Below are 18881 nucleotides of genomic sequence, written 5' to 3' on the forward strand. Positions count from 1 at the left end.
CAAAGAAAACCTCAACATCTTCAGCTCTGCTACCTCCAGCTCTGACTCCTGTCTCTTCCTCAGTGCCACTGTCTCTAAACCATACAGCATGGCCGGTCTCACCACTGTCTTGTACTACAGTGTACCAAAATATAATAGAGAAAAAAATGTTCTGGCCTGGACAACTTCCAGAGGTGGCAAAAATACCTTAATTCTTTCCTCAAATAAATGTGCAATTAATGTCTAAAACAAATTTTGGTGTTCAAAGGTTTCAAATGACTGATGAAATTAAAGTAAAAATTCATAGACTTACATTTATTTCCAGTATGAAAGTAAAGGTATGAGAAAAATCACAAAAGAAAAAAGAAAGATCTGCTTCAAATTTTAGTTACTGGTGGAAATGTAGTGCTCCTTGCACCAAGATCCAACATTACCTACCACATACCTAACTTCATTTATATTCCTAATCTCTCAAATGTGAAAATATTCAAGGTGCCATGATAAGTACAAAAAGCACACAGCAACAGGAGTACAGGGATTTCTGCTCTCCCTTTTTTGTTTAGATTTTTTTAATGTTTAGTTTAACTCTTGAAATGTGTCTGACGTTAAAATGTCACTTTATGGCTACTATATATGACAATATATGACTATAGAGAAATGTAGGCAAAGGTATTAGTGGGAAGAAATACTCAACTAATGAACAGCCACTTATTAACCTTAAACTGACTGGACAAACGTTTACTACTGACCACCTGTGTGGCCAGTAGCACAGCACTGATATTCCATTTGAAAGAGGCTTTCTCTAGGTTTCTCCCAAAGACTTGGGAAAACAAACAATACAATGGAAATCAAATGTTATTATGCATTCTCTTGCATGTTACTGCAGTATTCACTTACTTGTTAACTTTTTATTGATTGCTCCATTAAAATTTCTTAGACTTAGCCCCATTTTTGCCACAGAGTGCAGTGCAATACATACAGTTGTAAAAATAGTCATTTATATAGTGTACACTATTTAGTGCATTTATAGGAAACAGAGAGCGGAATCCTAAATGATTCCCTACTCGCCTTGCATATGGTAGTGTGAAGTGCACTGCATAATGTTAGATTCAATGATTTAATATCTAGTGTAGACTTTTATACTCATATAGGGAGATAAGAGCTGAATCCCATTGTGTTTACAGACTTCAAACAGTATAGAAGGTAACATTTCCAAGCCTTTGGAATGCATTTATGAGTTTAGAGAGCTGAATCCCAGAGTAGCTCACTATTAAATCCAGCATGTGTAGGGTATAGAAGTCATTATCGTATACCTTATGTAGTTCACTTAGATAGGTACATGAAATAAGTACCCACTTTAATGCAGTGACATGCACAACCACAATATCATGAATGTTTCTGTAGGAGTTTATCAGTCTCGTATATCATTTTGGATGAATTTTGTCTCACTCTTCCTTATAACATTGCTACACAACTTACAGCAGTATGTGTTATACAGATACACAGAAAGAAAATAACCCAACTCAAATACAGTTACAAACAACTCAACCAGCATATTTCCAGTGTTGGGTTATTTTTAACATTGGTTTATTTCGGGATTCGATATGATTCTCTACCTAGCCTAATGGGTTAAAATGAACCAACCGTTGAGTTGAATTGTGTTGTGTATTGTTGTTGTTGTATGCATATAAATAGTGATATGAACTTATCAGGCCAAAAAATATACACTGATCAGGCATAACATTATGAGCAGTGACAGGTGAAGTGAATAAGTCTGATTATCTCCTCATCATGGCACCTGTTAGTGGGTGGGATATATTAGGCAGCAATTGAACATTTGTCCTCAAAGTTGATGTGTTAGAAGCAGGAAAAATGGACAAGAGTAAGGATTTGAGCGAGTTTGACAAGGGCCAAATTGTGATGGCTAGATCACTGGATCAGAGCATCTCCAAAACTGCAGCTCTTGTGGGGTGTTCCTGGTCTGCAGTGGTCAGTATCTATCAAGAGTGGTCCAAGGAAGGAACAGTGGTGAACCAGTGACAGGGTCATGGGCAGTCAAGGCTCAGTGATGCACGTGGGGAGTGAGGGCTGGCCCGTGTGATCCGATCCAACAGACGAGCTACTGTTGCTCAAATTGCTGAAGAAGTTAATGCTGGTTCTGATAGAAAGGTGTCAGAATACACAGTGCAAGGGTCAGGGACCAACACAATATTAGGCAAGTGGTCATAATGTTGTGCCTGATCAGGGTATGCTGCTAAGTTCAACTGTCCCAATAAACCTGAATTCACCATTAATACAAAATGTTGAGTGGGCCTTTTTTTTATATAGTATGAAATATTTTATTGCTTCTGCTTACACGTAATTGCGTCATATCGCACGGCCTTCTGGGTAAGTTCCACTCTTTTTAGTCTTCAATCATGTTGACTCAGTCCCTTGAGCCTCCAAGGGCTCTTCTAACAAACTTCACCTGAGCTGATAAATTAATAGAACGGTCCCCTAAGAGGACGTCAGACGAGGGCGCGTTGGAATGCAGCCGATCTCTCTCTCTCTCTCTCTCTCTCTCATCTAATGGTCACCTCTCTGACAAATCTTCACTACAGCCGAAGTCGCGAAATCTTCGATCGGCTACTCTCCCCTGCTCTCCATTCGATCCCGCCCCCCCCTTTCCCCGCTTCCCCCTCCCGTCTCCCTTCTCCAGGCCCCGCCCCTTTTCCGAGTTCGGTGCGCTCGACACTCGGGGTCTGCGCGCGGAGTTCTCAGCGCTGGTAACCATGGCGTCGGACGGGATGATCTTAACGAACCACGACCACCAGATCCGGGTCGGCGTCCTCACAGGTAAATATGCTTTTTTTCGTGATATCAGTTTTTAATTCATAAACGCTGAATGAGACATGTGTGCGTCTGTGATGCGGCTTTTTTTTTTTTTTTGGTTGCAGCGGTTTCTCCAGCGGTGTCACATCTGTCAGCGTTGCGCCCCTCGGTGATTTAAAGCCCCCTATTTTCCCCTGTACTTACACAATTTCATTCACCTAAGGCGGATAAAACGTGAATAATAATAATACTATAAGCGGCTGTAGTGTGTAGACTGGTATATACACAGTCTGATGTATTGCTATGGCAATATGTATTCATATCTACTGGGGGGAAAAAACGGTGTATGTGAATTAGGTTGTTATTATTATTATTATCATTATTATTTTCGGATTGTCCAAAAAACGTGAATCCTGAGATGTGCGAGCTGAAAAATGGACAATGCTGAATTGCTCGAGCTGATTGCATCTGCTCAGGAAACAGGTGCGGGTTTCCCTGCATCACGCATTCATTTCAGCTCTGCATGGCGATAAATAGATATGGGATGATTTGTGACTTGTGAATGACAGAAAGCGACAGAAGCCTCTAAATGTCTGAGATGGTAGATGTAGCTTCAGTGGGTGTCGAGTGTGAGGTTATTTGGATGTGATGTGTGAAATGCAGGTAGCGACAAAGCCTTTTATCGTGTGTAAAGGGGGGGGGAAGCCGTATCCGTCGTGTTGTTGGTGAACGGCGGGGTTGTGTGATGCTGCTGCTGCTGGTCGATATCTCTCAGACTAACAGCAGAGCTTTAAAATGGCCACCGCGTTTCGGCTGCCTCCTCTCCGCCAAGCCTGATATTATCGGCATTTTGTTCCTCCGAGAAGCCGTTTTTTGGTGAAGGTGATGATGTGTAGCGATGGAGAAGATGAGGGAAACCCCGCTCTCACCAATCCCCCCCCATACACACACACACACACACACACACACACTCTTCTTCCCATCACAGTCACCTCCACCCCCTATAGAGGCGCGCGCGGAGGGGGCGGGGGAGAGGAGCCGTGACACGCAGCGGCGCTCAGCGACTCGCCTCTGATTCCAGCGCGCTAATATTCCGGCTGCCGGTTCTAAAGCAGAACGCTTAAGCGCGTGCGTGGAATCCTGGCACTAGAACACACAGCGTGTGGGTTCCAGCAATTAGAACGCCAGGACGAGGTACGTCACGACCGGAATGGAGTTCCAGCATCTACAGTCGGTTCCAGAATTATTGGCACCCTGGGCCAAAATGAATCCCAGACATGTTGTACTGGATCATTTTCACTGAATACTTTTTTTTGTTCCTAAGAAGCATTCCTAAACAAATCTCACTTATCCAGCGCATCCACAATTAATATCTGGCCTACCCAGAAGTGAATAGCAGCACTGATCCACTTTCTGTAACGTATCTAAGGCTCATCAGTGCACAGCATTCCAAGCTCCTTTATTTTATTTTATTTTATTTTATTTTATTTTATTTTTTGGGGTTTGAATCCTGAAGATGGCAAATGGAACATATTGATTTTGTTGTTGCTCTTGCAACCTTCTTGACGCATATTTTGTTGTAATATTACTTAGGAGTCACATTATAATCTTGCAAAAGCAACCAGGTTTTGGGGTAAAATATCCTGGGAGAATTTCTATGCCATCATTCGTCACAAGAGACTCTGGACCTCAAGCTTCAAAGGGCGAAAGTGGAAACGATCCACTACCCTATTTTACAGTGGAGGTTTGGACCTTTCCTTGTGTGCGGTCGCAATTTTCCACCAAATTTGCTGAGGCTGTGTTTCATTTTGGTTGTATCTGACCACAAACCTTTATTGAAACTGTGGTTCCAGTGACACTTGACAAAGTTTAACGCCATGAATTTTTGGGATGCTGTCATGAAAGGCTTCTGTCTTACAACTTCAAACAGCTCCAAAAAAAGCTTTTCTTTTATCCTCTACCTGACTAGCGCTGGTCAAAAACCATCTGTTTTTTAAGTTGAGTAGGAATTTTCAGAATATTACGATCATGTAACTGATTGTTGGCACATAAGTTGTGTCAGGCATTTTTCTAATCATTCACACACATGCAAGGTGTGGCAGGCACAAAGACTACAAGTCCTTCACTGAGACTGACAGACCCAGAGGTCACACCTTCACTTGATCTGGTAAACAGGTAATTACGGAGTGCTGGAGGCCTATGTACAGTGTCGGTATGACTGTTGATGGACAGGAGCCTTCTCAACCCATCAAATTTCACTATACTTAAAGTAAAAAATTTCTAATAACTGGTGATCCTTCCATAACCCAGGTACCATGACTTATTGATCACTTGCCTTGAATTGCACCTTCTTGGCCATCATACATCTGTATATGTAATTAGTTACACACACACAGACATCAGCCCCGTACTCGTACACAGGCGTCATGCTTGTCTTGTAACAGATTGGTCGTGCGGTGGCGTGGAGTTGACATTTGATCCAGGCACTGCCCGATATTTATCACAGGGTGTCTCTTCGCCATTGTGACGAATGACTGTGACCAACATACACACACACACACACACACACACACTCTACGTGTAGACAGTGTGGGGTGAGGTAAATAGAGACGGCAGGGTAAATAGAAGGAGGAGAGAGATATCACAAAGTAAATTGGTCTTTCGTTGTCGTCTGACCTTTTAGAAATCTCCGCTTGGTCTCTCTCTCTCTCTCTCTGTCTCTCTCTCTGTCTCTCTCTCTCTCTCTCTCTCTCTCTCTCTCTTTCTTTCTTTTTCTTTTTTTTCTTTCTCTCTTTCTATCTCCCTCACGCACACACACATGCAAATACAGCCAGAATAAATTTCACTGCTCAATAATTCTACTGAATTTTCCGTATTTCAAAATATATGTATTCAAAGACATAAAATTCGTATTAGAATTATCTAGACATGTTCCAATTTTAGTCATACCTTTCCTAAACTTAAAGATAAACAATCCAGCAGAGACCGCCAAAGATCTCTTGCCACCACCTGGCTGATTAATATGAATTGTCGCAGGCCTACAAGGTGAGAAGGTCCATTTGACTCAATTGTCTGGACCTGTTATCATGTAGCTAAAACTAGCACAGAGAGTTGTTTCCAAAAATATTTGATTACAGGTGATGGGAATCAAGAATCAATACAAAATGGATTCAGCTTGAGTTTTCACACAGACAATTTGAGGTCAGTGGTCAAAATGGCATCTTATACATACTACTCTACACTAGTACTACATGCTAAACCCAGCCAAATGTATACAGGGTGTGATATAATATTTTGGATAATGTATCATCAGAGCAAATTTCCAAGTGTGTGGTCCAACCTACCTTTGGTCTATAGAGCATCCCACATGCAAGGCTGTCATTTAGTTGTTTTCAAAATAGAAGCTGCAAAAAAATGGCAAAAACCAAGCATGAGAAGACAGCTGTAGCGTCTAAAACCTTGATTGTAGTGCAATATTCCATCATCAGTAGTAATCCAAATTAAATTATTAACCAGTGTGTGCTGGTATTTTAATATATGAAACCTTTGTAGCTTGGAAATATTTAACAGAAATGAAATAGCAAAATAAAAATAAATAAATAAAAAATTTTATATACATATATATATATATATATATATATATATATACATATATATATATATATATATATATATATATATATATATATATATATATATATATATATATATATATGTAGTACTGTTTGTGTCAATTTGACCTGGGAAGATTTTTACACAACAGAAAATAAAAAACATAAGTCCTTTTCTAGATCACATTCATTATTTGTTTTTGTGATATATGATTTGTATTACAAAATGTACTATAATGAAGACCTTGGTGGCATAATTATACAAAAAAAATTGAAATAGAACAATGTTTCAATTAATGTTTATTATTTTGAAATGATTTTTCAAATACAAAAATAAAAGCACGAGAAAACAAAAGATTATTGCTGTCACTGGTTATGAAACGCGGCTCTCAAAAATGATTCTGCAAATGCGGATGATTTACGACAAATGCAAAACGCTTTTAGTGCAAACATAAAATGGGTCAGTTGACCTGAACAATGCATTTACGATTTTTATCCGAAATAAAAAGATAAAATATTGATGTTTCCTGATTTTTTCACTTTCTGTGAGATATGCAATAGAAATGTTACCTTGTCCATGGCATTATAGTATTAAACCTCATTAATATTCACATGAACCCACTCTTTCTTGCTGTTGGATTTATTTATTTTTCTGTGTATTAGCATGGGACCAGGTACCAGAGATGTCTATTTTTAGATGATCGGTATTTGTCCATATTTAAGGTCCCTAATAAGTATACACCCATTTTTTTGCTTTATGCTGAAGTCTTGTAAACACACTATGTCCTTAAAAGCCTTGTTAATAATGTAAATTCTACACAAAACCTATATGTTTCATAAACATCCGGCAGAGCCATGTTTCTTTAGACGTTCGTGTACAGCATGTTTTTGACTCCCGGAAAGTTCTAATAATCGGTTAAACAATTTTATAAAATATTGTTATCGTGCACACTTTATTTGAAAAAATATATTGTCATTACCAATTTCTTCCTTTTGGAAGATGGCCACTGATGTAGGCAGCAAATTTGGACAGCATTTATGCTTCCAAGTTATTGACTGCTAAGTTAACAAATAACAAAACATCCTAATTTAATTCTAATTTAATTTCTTATTGTTTACTCCAAACCTTTTAGAATTACATTATTTCAGAAGGATAAATCTGAATCAGTGAGTCTCAGTACCTCCCCATAATCCTCATCCTGGTAGCAACATAGTTTGATAGTTTGACATTTGATACACATAAATGTCATCTTCCATGAAATAAGGCTGTGCCGTTGTAGCAGCTATAAATGGTAGTTTTTTTGGTTTGTTTTTTAACTAGTCTTCCTTTGTTTCTCTCATGAAGTTAATAAGACAAAAACACAGCCCATGATGTTACTGAGAAAGGAAGTTCAGAGTCCTCCATCCTGAAGACTTCCATGTGATTGGAAGAGTACAGACACTGGAGACTCCTTCCAGATACGTTAAATCCGTGTCTCCTCGCAAAAAAAACTGTGTTTTTCTTTGTTACACCACATTTCTATACTGGTTTATATTTAGGCTTAGATTATATGAAGAGTATGGCATATAAGTCTTGATGAATGAGCTCTTAATATAGAAAAAAAGTTGAAATCACTGATTTGCCTGGCAGATTTTTTAACTGTCAGACAAAATCAGTCATGCTCAACATACACAACTTACAGAAGATTGAGTGTGACCTCTTGATAAACGTTGGTCAGTGGACTGAGTGTGAGAATTATGAGGATATTATAAGGATATGAGTGATTTGTGCCATGACTGATCTGTGTCATACCGTCAGAGCCACGAGCCCACGAAAGGCTGCGCCTTTGCGTCTCCACCTCCCTTTCTGTCTTCCCCAATGGCCGCGGGGTCACGTGATGCGACACGCACTTTTCTCCGACTGAAGGGAGCTTTGGTTGGCATGGCAACTCTCAGTCCAATTGGTTTTCGGAGCCTGACATGCATGCAGCGGCTCAACGAGCGAGAGTGTCGCTCACTCTTTGGCAGATGGATGTGGTCATCCTGGATGCAGAAATGAAAGTGTGTGTGTGTGTGTGTGTGTTTGTATGATGTGATGCATGTCACATAAATGAAAATCAAGCAGATGGAGGATCTTCCTCGAGTGTTTTGTAAGATGTGTAGTAATACTGTGTTTGAAAAGCAGTATCAGACTTCAGATCGTCATATACCTGCTGTGTTTCAGCTTAAGATGGAGTGTGACACTGTGGCACAAGTACTGTAGGTATATGCACCAACAAATCTGTTTTACAGCACATGATGACATGCTTCACACACGGTTGTTATCCCCAGATGCTTCAAAAGAGGATTCCTTATGGAAGGAGGCTTCCTGGGTAGACAGCATGTTTGGGCAATGATTGTCCTCCTGAGATGGAGTTTCCTATTAGGGACACAGCACAAGGTCCCTTTAAAATGCTTTTTTTTTATTTCTTCGTGGTTTTCGATCATTTCCATTTCTAAAATTAGTACATTTGTTTGTTTTAATTAACTTTCCCTCGACTATATTTCACCGCCATTTTGAATGAGATCAAGATCTGTTTCCAGAAGAAATGAAATCATTTGTGAGGGATGAAACACCACACACATCTTATTCCCACCCCCAAAATCTCAAAATTCAGCTGCAATCGTGAGCTCATGTGTGCTAGCAAAAGCAAACCATGTGCGTGTCATTGTTGAGTGCTTTGTGTGCTCACAATTCACAGCACCTCATGCTCTCTGTTAATAAGCATGCTCACTAACACTGTTCCATATGCTCAGGTCAGCCGCCCTCGCTCTCGCTATTAATGATACTGTTTAAACACCATAGAAATTCACTGCCGATGATGAATTGCTTTAAATCTTGGTCATTGTTTCTACACTGATGAAGTTTTAACCGAAATGTAAATGGGATCTCGTCCAAATGATGTATAGTATATGGGCACTGGCTGGATTAGAGAAGAGAACTTTGAGAAATTCTTTCATTGAGATGAAAATCTAAATAAAATTGTAAGGAGAGAAAAGTATTTTTTTTAGGGGGTTCAAGAAAATATAATGAAGAGTTCTGTAATAAGTATTCAGTTTCAATAATACTCGAGTGAAGTATAAATATTTCAAAACAATGCTTTTATTATATAACAATATATTGTAATATATATCTTCATATGTACATACATATACTATCTATCTATCTATCTATCTATCTATCTATCTATCTATCTATCTATCTATCTATCTATCTTTCTCTCTCTCTCTCTCTATATATATATATATATATATATATATTTAGCGAGAGAGAGAGAGAGACAGATGTGGGAGATAAATATGGGACCCTATTCAAGACAGATCTATCTATCTATCTATCTATCTATCTATCTATCTATCTATCTATCTATCTATCTATCTATCTATCTATCTATCTATCTATCTATCTATCTATCTGTCTATCTATCTATCTATGTCTCTCTCTCTCTCTCTCTCTCTCTTTCTCTACATATATATATATATATAGCGAGAGAGAGAGAGAGAGAGAGAGAGAAAGAGAGAGAGACAGATGTGGGAGATAAATATAAATAAAGATAAATATGGGACCCCATTCAAGACAGATCTATCTATCTATCTATCTATCTATCTATCTATCTATCTATCTATCTATCTATCTATCTATCTATCTATCTATCTATCTATCTATCTATCTATCTATCAATCAATCTCTCACTCTCTCTCTCTCTACACACACACACACATATATTTATTTATATAGATAGATAGATAGATAGATAGATAGATAGATAGATAGATAGATACATACATACATACATACATACATACATACATACATACATACATACATAGGGGGGGTTGCTTTTGTGCTTCTATCTCCTAGAAACACCTTATACACAGGCTCCAAAAAATACTGACATGCAACCTGGGAAGAATTTGACTTTGACACCCCTTTGACCAAAACTATTCTATTCTAAACTATACTCTTCTGTTATTATTTTGCATTTCTAATTTGCTAACACACGGCAGGGCATGCAGTCAGCACGCTTACATCAAGGCGTTCTCACATGATTTACTCAATCTGTGACTCTGGATGAAGTCACAGGCACTTTTCATAGCACGTGAATTTCCCCAGTTTATTCACCAGCTACAACTGACGCTCGTTCTTTTTAGTGTTTATAATTAAAGTATTGCCAGAGCACACTGACTCACTGACACACTGACAGCCACCATTTTTTCACATTGAAATAAAACTCAAGCTACACAAAAAAACAAAATGAAAAAAGAATATTGAAATTTTTTTTTAAAAATTTTATATATATATATATATATATATATATATATATATATATATATATATATATATATATATATATATATATATATATATATACATATTCTGTATCTACTTTAATTCTGTTGTTCAGTTCATTAACAGGTTTTACTATTTTTTTGTTAATGATAATAACCTGATATGAAGGTGTCCTTCACAGCTCACATGAATAGTAGCACGGCACAATGCAGATGAAAAACACACAAGAATATTAAAGGCCAATAAAATGTAAGTTTAAAAAAAAAAATTAGTGGATTGTTTCTCCGACATCTATATCATAAATATTTCTGATATCTGTGTTGTAAATGTAAGATATATTATACAATGATTAATAATTGATATATTGATTGGTGATGCTCCTTTGCTGTTTATCAAAATTCTGAGTGCAGATAAACATGAAGTCAGTTTCTTTAAAACATCATCATGATGAATCTAATCTATGATAAGTGGTTAAGCAATTACTGTCATCTAAAAATGTAATGCGTTGTGTGTGTGTGCTTTATAATCACCAAAAAAGCTCATTGAGTTGAGTAGCGGCATGCACGGAATATATTTGTTCCTCAAACACAAAACCACTGCACCCATAATCATCTGACCTTTTAGAAATCTCCACCCAGTATGTGTCTCTCCTACACACACACACATCTGTCAGGCTGTACACAGGCAGGGCTCACTGTGTGTTTTCTCCATTCGTGCTCAGTTTCAAGAGAGTTTAAGCGGGAGCTCTGTGCATATCTCGTCAGCTATCAGGAGTGACTGTAGTGCTGCGCGTGTTCTTGGCTCCTGGAGTGTTTTTGTATCAGCTCACACACTCCCAAACACACCTGCTTTTCCTTTTTAGCACTGTCAACTTTGTGAACGCTGACCTAAAAACCAGCCAAAGCTGGGCATGATAAAATGGGGCTGCAGCCATGTTCCTGTCACCTAGCTGAGCTGCCGTAAGACACACAGGAGGGGGGCCGGGGGTGGGGGTTGTGAGGGCATCATGGGTCACAGTATGCGGATTACACACACACACACACAGTGCTCTTACAGTCATTTGCACTGACCACAACCTTAAATGTGCTTCAGCCAATAGACGGAATGGATGGAATGGATGGATGGATGTGGACTGAATGGCCAATGAGCATGCTTGCCTCTCCAGCAGACAGCATGCATCTCTTTCTCTTTCCTTTCCTTTTCTCTCTCAGCTGTAGCAGCACAGGCTGGATGAGGATTGCGTAGGCGCTCACATGTACATCAAAGCACACATGAATCGGCTCCAGCTTCACACAGCAGCTAATTTTAGACCACTGTCAGAGCCAAAGCCTCATTTACTGCATTTAGCTCATTTATCATTACTTTATATAGCTCATTTATCATTTCTTCATTTATTATATTTATCATTCCATTCTTATTTGTTTTCTATAGACATTCTAGATAATCATATTTTTATAATGGGCACAGCAAAGTATCTTCACCACTCCAGTGTCGTTATGGAGTAATGTGAAAATATCATAAACTAAGAGAGGACGTGGTGCATCTTAATGTGGTATGAACCTCATGACTAGGCAGGTCAGTGGGTCATTTGGTAAATCTGGTCACTATTTTGTAAGACGTATAGTGGGGAAATTTCCCACATGCATACCTGAGCAGTGGCGAGATCTCTGGTCACCTGTTTTTATACACACACACACACACAAAATCAGAATATCATGTATGTACATTAATGTATCCTGATTCTCTACTTCTGATTGGAGCTTTCTGTACTAACCTTTTGCTGTTGTGGAAACACCCTCCAAAAACAGTTTATGCCCAAGTCTCCCGTATTTCAGTGGATGATCTCACCTGCATGCTGTAGGTTTCTGCCTGATATAATCATAAAGACTGTCCTGTGTTCATCCCAGGACTCCTCTTCATAATATGCTCTTACTGAACATCCTTTCAACACTGTTAGTACTGTTTGAATTTAGAATCACATTATCTGGTGTCAGCTAGAAGACGATGTGTTCCCTTTTGAGTCTGGCTCCTACCTTATGTCATCTCAGGGACTTTCCTTTCCTCTCTCTATGGAGCTTGGAAGCTGATAATTTTCGGTGGTGTATTTATACATTTAATTTTTTTGTCTTTAATAAATTCGTGGCTACTGTACAGTGCAACAGAAAAGTGTTCACCCGACCAACCAGAGATCATAAGTTCAAATCCAGACAGTGCCACAGCTATAACAGGGATGTAAGAGAACAAAACTGGCCGTGCTGTCTGGACGGAGGGGGTGGCAAACTATCTCTCCTTATTAAGATCTGTGAGCTCATGCATGTGGAAGAGGATGGATAGTGCCCCGTATCGCAGCCTAATCGGTAATCCACAGGCTTCGTGTGTGTCGGAGAAAGCACGTGTTAGCCTTCTCCATCGCAGATTTGTAGCTTTCAAATGATAAGCTTAACTGGTGGGTGGGATTTGGCTAAGAATAAAGAATAAAATTTTGATGGCTAGACAGCTAGGTCAGAGCTTCTACAAAAAGGCAGGGTGTTCCTAGTTAATACCTTACAAAAGAAGCCTAGGGATGGACAGCCATGGAATCTGCATCAGGGTCATGGGCACCCAAGACTCATTGTATGTATTTGGGGAGCATAGGGTTAGCACGCCTCGTCTGATCCCACAAAAATGCTTCTGTAGCACTGAAAAGTTCATACTGGCTATGATAGAAAGGTGTATCTTGTGGATGGATGTGCAGGTGCATGTGCGTCACTTACCTGGGGAGGAGGAACTATGGGAAGAAGGCTAGCTGGTGGAGGCAGCGTGATGCTCTGGGCAATGTTCTGCTGGAAATCCTTTGGTCCTACCATTCATGTGGATGTTAGTTGGCTGCATATCACCTGACAGACCAAGTACAGCCCTTCATGGCAACTGCATTCCCTAATTGCAGTGTTCTCTTTCAGCAGGATGATGCACCTTGTCACACTGCAAAAACTGTTCAGAAATGGTTTGACAAAAAGTTCACGACGTTGACTTGGCCTCCAAATTTCCCAGATCTCAATCCTCAAGCGTCTGTGGGATATGCTGGACAAACAAGTCTGAACCATGGAGTCTCCACCTCACACCTTACAAGATTTAAAGGATCTGCTGCTAACATCTTGGTGCCAGATACCTTCAGCACACCTTCAGCACACCTTGTGGGGACCATGCTTCAATGAGTTGCAGTAGTTTTGTCATCACAAATGGGACTTAAACAATATTAGGCAGGTGGTCTGAATGCTGATCAGGGTTGTAATAATAAGCACTGAGTGTTTAACATCACTGTAGAAAACTTACTATTTGAGTAGCTTAGAACTCGTTCATTTTTTTGACCACTCTGAAAGCATGTACTTTTCCCTGGGCATCCCCTTTCATTTAATTTCCATAAAATGTCTCATTTTGATATCTGAATTTTTCAGATGTGTATAAGTGTGTGTGAATGTAGTGTAATGTTTCTTTATTCCCCGTTTCTATCCTGATAGTGTGCCCCTGCTCAGGTAAACGAGATTGTAGAGGAGACTGTTTAATCTCATTCATTCTCCTTTAATCTGTGGACTTTGTCACAGGGCCGCTTTAATAACTGCCCTAATGGAGTGGTGGCTAGGGGGATCAGATGCTTGGAGGCATGCAGGGCTGTGACACACAATCCTGAGCTCCTGTGAGCGCTTGCACACACCTATGGTTTCAGTGATGTGTTAAAGGGAATTTGTGGGACAGTGTGATTTTAGTGAACTTGGCTGAAGTAGAGCGATGTACATAAATGTGTGCATGAGTGTGTGTGTGTGTGTGTTCCTGCCAACAGTCTAATGTTCAAATTAGTGCTCGTTTTCATAATTCGAGTGTATATTGTATGAGTTACGACTCATTTGACTCTTCTGAACTGCCTAAGTGAATCATTTGATTCAGCACTTCCCAGTTTCCAGAAATAACAGCTATCTGAAATCACATACTTCTTTACTGTTTTATATTTTTAAAAAGTATAACAGAGGATGTAACAGTTCTCGGTGAATATCCGTTCATTTAAGCAGTGCTTCAATAAAAATAAAGGATGATCATTGTAACAGTAGTTTTAATTTGCACTCAGAATCAAGACACTGCGCCCAGTCGATCATTTTTGCTCCCCTCTGTGGACACAGACTCCCCATGTATGACTGTTTACAAAAGAGCTGCTTTTAACACTTGATAATGACATGACATGCTATACCGTGACTCACTACACACACCCACTTAGTATATCCAAGTGGCGTGTATGAGATTAGTTTGAGTATGAGAGGCGTTTCTGAGAGTTTGCTGAGTCTCCATGGACCAAAGTCTAAAACAATACTCTTTACTTCATACAGTTTTAGTGTCGTAGTGTAGTGGTAGTGAGGTACTGATAAAGAATGCTGGATTTAAAGAAACAATGTTCACTTCGCACTAGACTTGATATTGATTTTTCCCTGCCCACGATCTTTTTTTTTTTTTTTCCCCGGATTTTAAAAATAAACAATTTAACCGTCCAGAACTAAAGCCTAAAAAAAGACAGGAAAAAATGAACATTTCTATCGTCTCAGGTTTAAGGACAGTAGAGGAGAGAGAAATTTTAATATGCAGTCTTAGTAGTTTGCTGGTGTCTGTAATAATTTCTGCTTAACATGTTGTCGTAGGTCTGTTTAATATTTCAAGGGAAAAAAATTGCCTGTTTGCTTTATTTATTTATTTATTTATTTATTTATTTTCCCTGTTTTGCTTGTTTACAGTATTTGACCTTTTTTTGGTCAATTTGCCATCTCTACTAAATATAGTCAGCTAATGTTAAATGTATACACTAATAGATAATTGTATACACTAATAGATTCTGTCTCATACTAATTAATAAATAAATAAATAAATAAATAAATAAATAAATAAATAAATCAATCAATCAATCAATCAATCAATCAATCAATCAATCAATCAATCAATCTCCATTTACAGAAAGTAAGGGGTGACCACCCAAGTCCAGCTGAGACTCCTTTTTTTTGTTTGTTTTTTTTTGTTTTGTTTTGTTTTGTTTTTTTGAGAAAAAGACAATTCTTTTGGTGTGTAAAATGTATAAACTGCATTTTTGCAGTAATATAGTCCTTTTTGCTGTTTTGTAAATGTTGCCGCTAAAAATGCTTGATTTTGCTGGAGCTTTTTTCCCCCAAATTTGCAATGTACCTTGGAATTTTTTTTGCTTTTAATGAAAAATTGCAAACTCCTTAAAATATATTTGCTTGATTTTGTGTACATTTCTGCAATCAAAAAAGGGCAGTATCCTGGAGGGAGTGGCATTAATGCTGGTGCACACATATTTGACCAATATAGCACATTGTTTCCGTCTAGTTTTTAATTTTTTCAAACCTCAAGACAAAATTGAGGAAGCTACTTTTGAACAGGAGTGAGTGTGGCTTTGAATACGTTGAATTTTTTTATTACACTTCCTGTAATTTTAGGCAGGATTTCGTAATGAAAAGTCTACTTTATTATGCATGTATTTTTCATTACGCGGAGATATCCAATCAAGAGCCTGGTCTCTTTATATATAAACCATTATACTGTTACACTTCTACGAGTTAACTAAATAGCTATACTACATTATCTGATCTAGCAGTTTTTATTAACTACTCCGTTTTGACGAAATGATAAGACTGAGCAGCATCTTGGAGCTTGCACTTGTCTGGTGGGCAAACTAAAGAATTTATTTGACCACACTAAAAATTCAGTGTATGTACACCGATCACGTATAACATTATAACCACCTGCCTAATACTGTGTTGGTCTCCCTTTTGCTGCCAAAACAGCCCTGACACGTCATGCACTGTGTATTCTGACACCTTTCTAGCAGAACCAGCATTAACTTCTTCAGCAATTTCAGCAACAGTAGTACGGATTACACGGGCCAGCCTTCGCTCCCCATGTGCATCAATGAGCCTTGGCCGCCCATGACCCTGTCGCCGGTTCACCACTGTTCCTTCCTTGGATCACTTTTGATGGATACTAACCACTGCAGACCGGGAACACCCCACAAGAGCTGTAGTTTTGGAGATGCTCTGATCCAGTGGTCTAGCCATCAGAATTTGGTCCTTGTCAAACTCACTCAAATCCTTACACTTGTCCATTTTTTCTGCTTCTAACACATCAACTTTGAGGACAAAATATTGACTTGCTACCTAATATATCCCACCCACTAACAGGTGCCATGATGAGGAGATAATCAGTGTTATTCACTTCACCTGTCAGTGGTCATTATGTTATGCCTGATCGGTGTATATACCTTCTGTTATCTGTTTGTATTAATGATCTTCAACTCAAATGCAGTGAGATGAAGCCCTGCACGTATACCTGTCCTGATATTCATAATGTTACTGCTGTAGAATTAGGGAGTAGGTAGGAATATTTATCTGTTGAGATCAAGTCTGTCCCAATGCAGTTGTAGATGTAATCAGTATAGAATAACGTATCAGCACTGTGCCATCAAAGAGGACTGATTTAGAACAGCAGACGCCTTGAGACATGCTCGGTCTTGTCTGTGTTCCCAGCGCGACATGTACTTTTAGGATCATTTGACTATTGCGCACTGGGAAAAAAGAAGCGTTCTTCATCTTTGTCCATCTGACAAAACCCCTAAATTGAAATCCTGCAATTTTCCAACAGGGGTCTGTGTACAATCCTTTTATGCACCTAGGAACTATAAGAACAAAGTCCTATTTTGTTAATGATCACATCTATACCTCTGTTAGAGCTCAGATTATTGGCCAGTAGCCAATAAAGCTCCGAATCTGACATATACACACTGTAACTGATCTGACTGTCTGCAGTCTGTCTTTGTAATGTCAGTTAACTCGTTTTCACACACATTCCCAGCATAAATGATTTACTAGATCGAATCAGAGAATCCCCAGATTACGCTATGAAACCAATCCAGCTTTATAAGGCTAGTTTCAAATACTAATGCTGTATATCACAACAGATTGTTCTTGGTATTAATTATACATTTCAGTTTTGTTTAGCACCATTGTGATGCTGGCTGTCACTGTCGCTGCATAGTAACTGGTGCTATCATTAGGAAAGTGTTAACCAGCTCCATCCGGAAAAAAAAAAAATTAGTAAGGGTCATTAATGAATTTATTTTTGGGACACATTTTCACATTTAAGCCTGATTAAAGCTGTTTTGTGTCTAGTGTCTCAAAATCCAGTACTTTTGCTTGAGCTATACGCTACACCTCGAAAGTACAAACAAATAATGTTTTTCAACACCAGGAGCAATACAGTATAAGATTTCTGTTAGAAAGTGTTTATGTAGCATTTCTGGAAGGAGTCTCCAGTGTCAGCATTTTATAATGCATAAAGCTGTAACGTTATATTGTCCAATGCAGCAAAAGACTTTCCTTTTTCTTCTGTCCAAAAGATATAAAGATGATGGTGATGGAATGTCTGTTTGTAGCTGATACACCGATCAGGCATAACATTATGACCGACTGCCTAATATTGTGTTAGTCCCACTTTTGCTGCCAAAACAGCCCTGACCCATCATGCACTGTGTATTCTGACACCTTTCTATCAGAACCAGCATTAACTTCTTCAGCAATTTGAGCAACAGTCTGTTGGATCGGACCACACGGGCCAGGCTTCACTCCCCACATGCATCAGTGAGTCTTGGCCGCCCATGACCACTGATACTGACCACTGCAGACTGGGAACACCCCATAAGAGCTGCAGTTTTCTAGACATGATGTCTAGCCATCACAATTTGCTCCTTTTTTTTGCTCCATTTTATGACATCAAATGCAACTATAATCATAATAAACTTTAAACACACATTAATGTCATTAAGAAACAAAAGATTGAAATCATTGACACATATTATTGTGAGGAATAAAACATTTCAGGATGCGTTGTTAGAACATTTTCGAGAACAGTGGCTTCAGGGTGGGAACTCCACTTCACACCAGGTCACATCACACCACCCTCATGCTGATTCTTTTCCTTATCACAGCATGCCCTTACATATTTTTTCATTCTGAGCCTCATGTACCCCGTGACAAGGGAATCTGAAATTGCACTGTTGTTAATGTCATACTAGGGTAGATATAAAGAGTTTAATTCCAGCTGTGGCACATCGCTCAAAATAAGCTACAAGATGTTGACCTACA

The 18881-nt window shown here is 38.8% G+C and overlaps 1 protein-coding gene across 9 annotated transcripts in view; it reads left to right on the top strand.

Annotated features, from left to right (window-relative positions):
* The first annotated feature begins 2706 nt into the window (after positions 1-2706).
* Positions 2707-18881, top strand: part of gphnb (gephyrin b) — a 114333-nt gene continuing 98158 nt past the window's right edge. For all 9 annotated transcript variants that reach the window (XM_058379063.1, XM_058379064.1, XM_058379067.1 and 6 more), the window contains exon 1: positions 2707-2814. In XM_058379063.1, the coding sequence (XP_058235046.1) occupies positions 2751-2814 (64 nt within the window). In that variant the 5' untranslated portion in view covers positions 2707-2750. The remainder of the gene's footprint in view (positions 2815-18881) is intronic.

The sequence above is a fragment of the Hemibagrus wyckioides genome, linkage group LG25, assembly GCF_019097595.1.
Source record: "Hemibagrus wyckioides isolate EC202008001 linkage group LG25, SWU_Hwy_1.0, whole genome shotgun sequence".
Lineage (NCBI taxonomy): Eukaryota > Metazoa > Chordata > Actinopteri > Siluriformes > Bagridae > Hemibagrus > Hemibagrus wyckioides.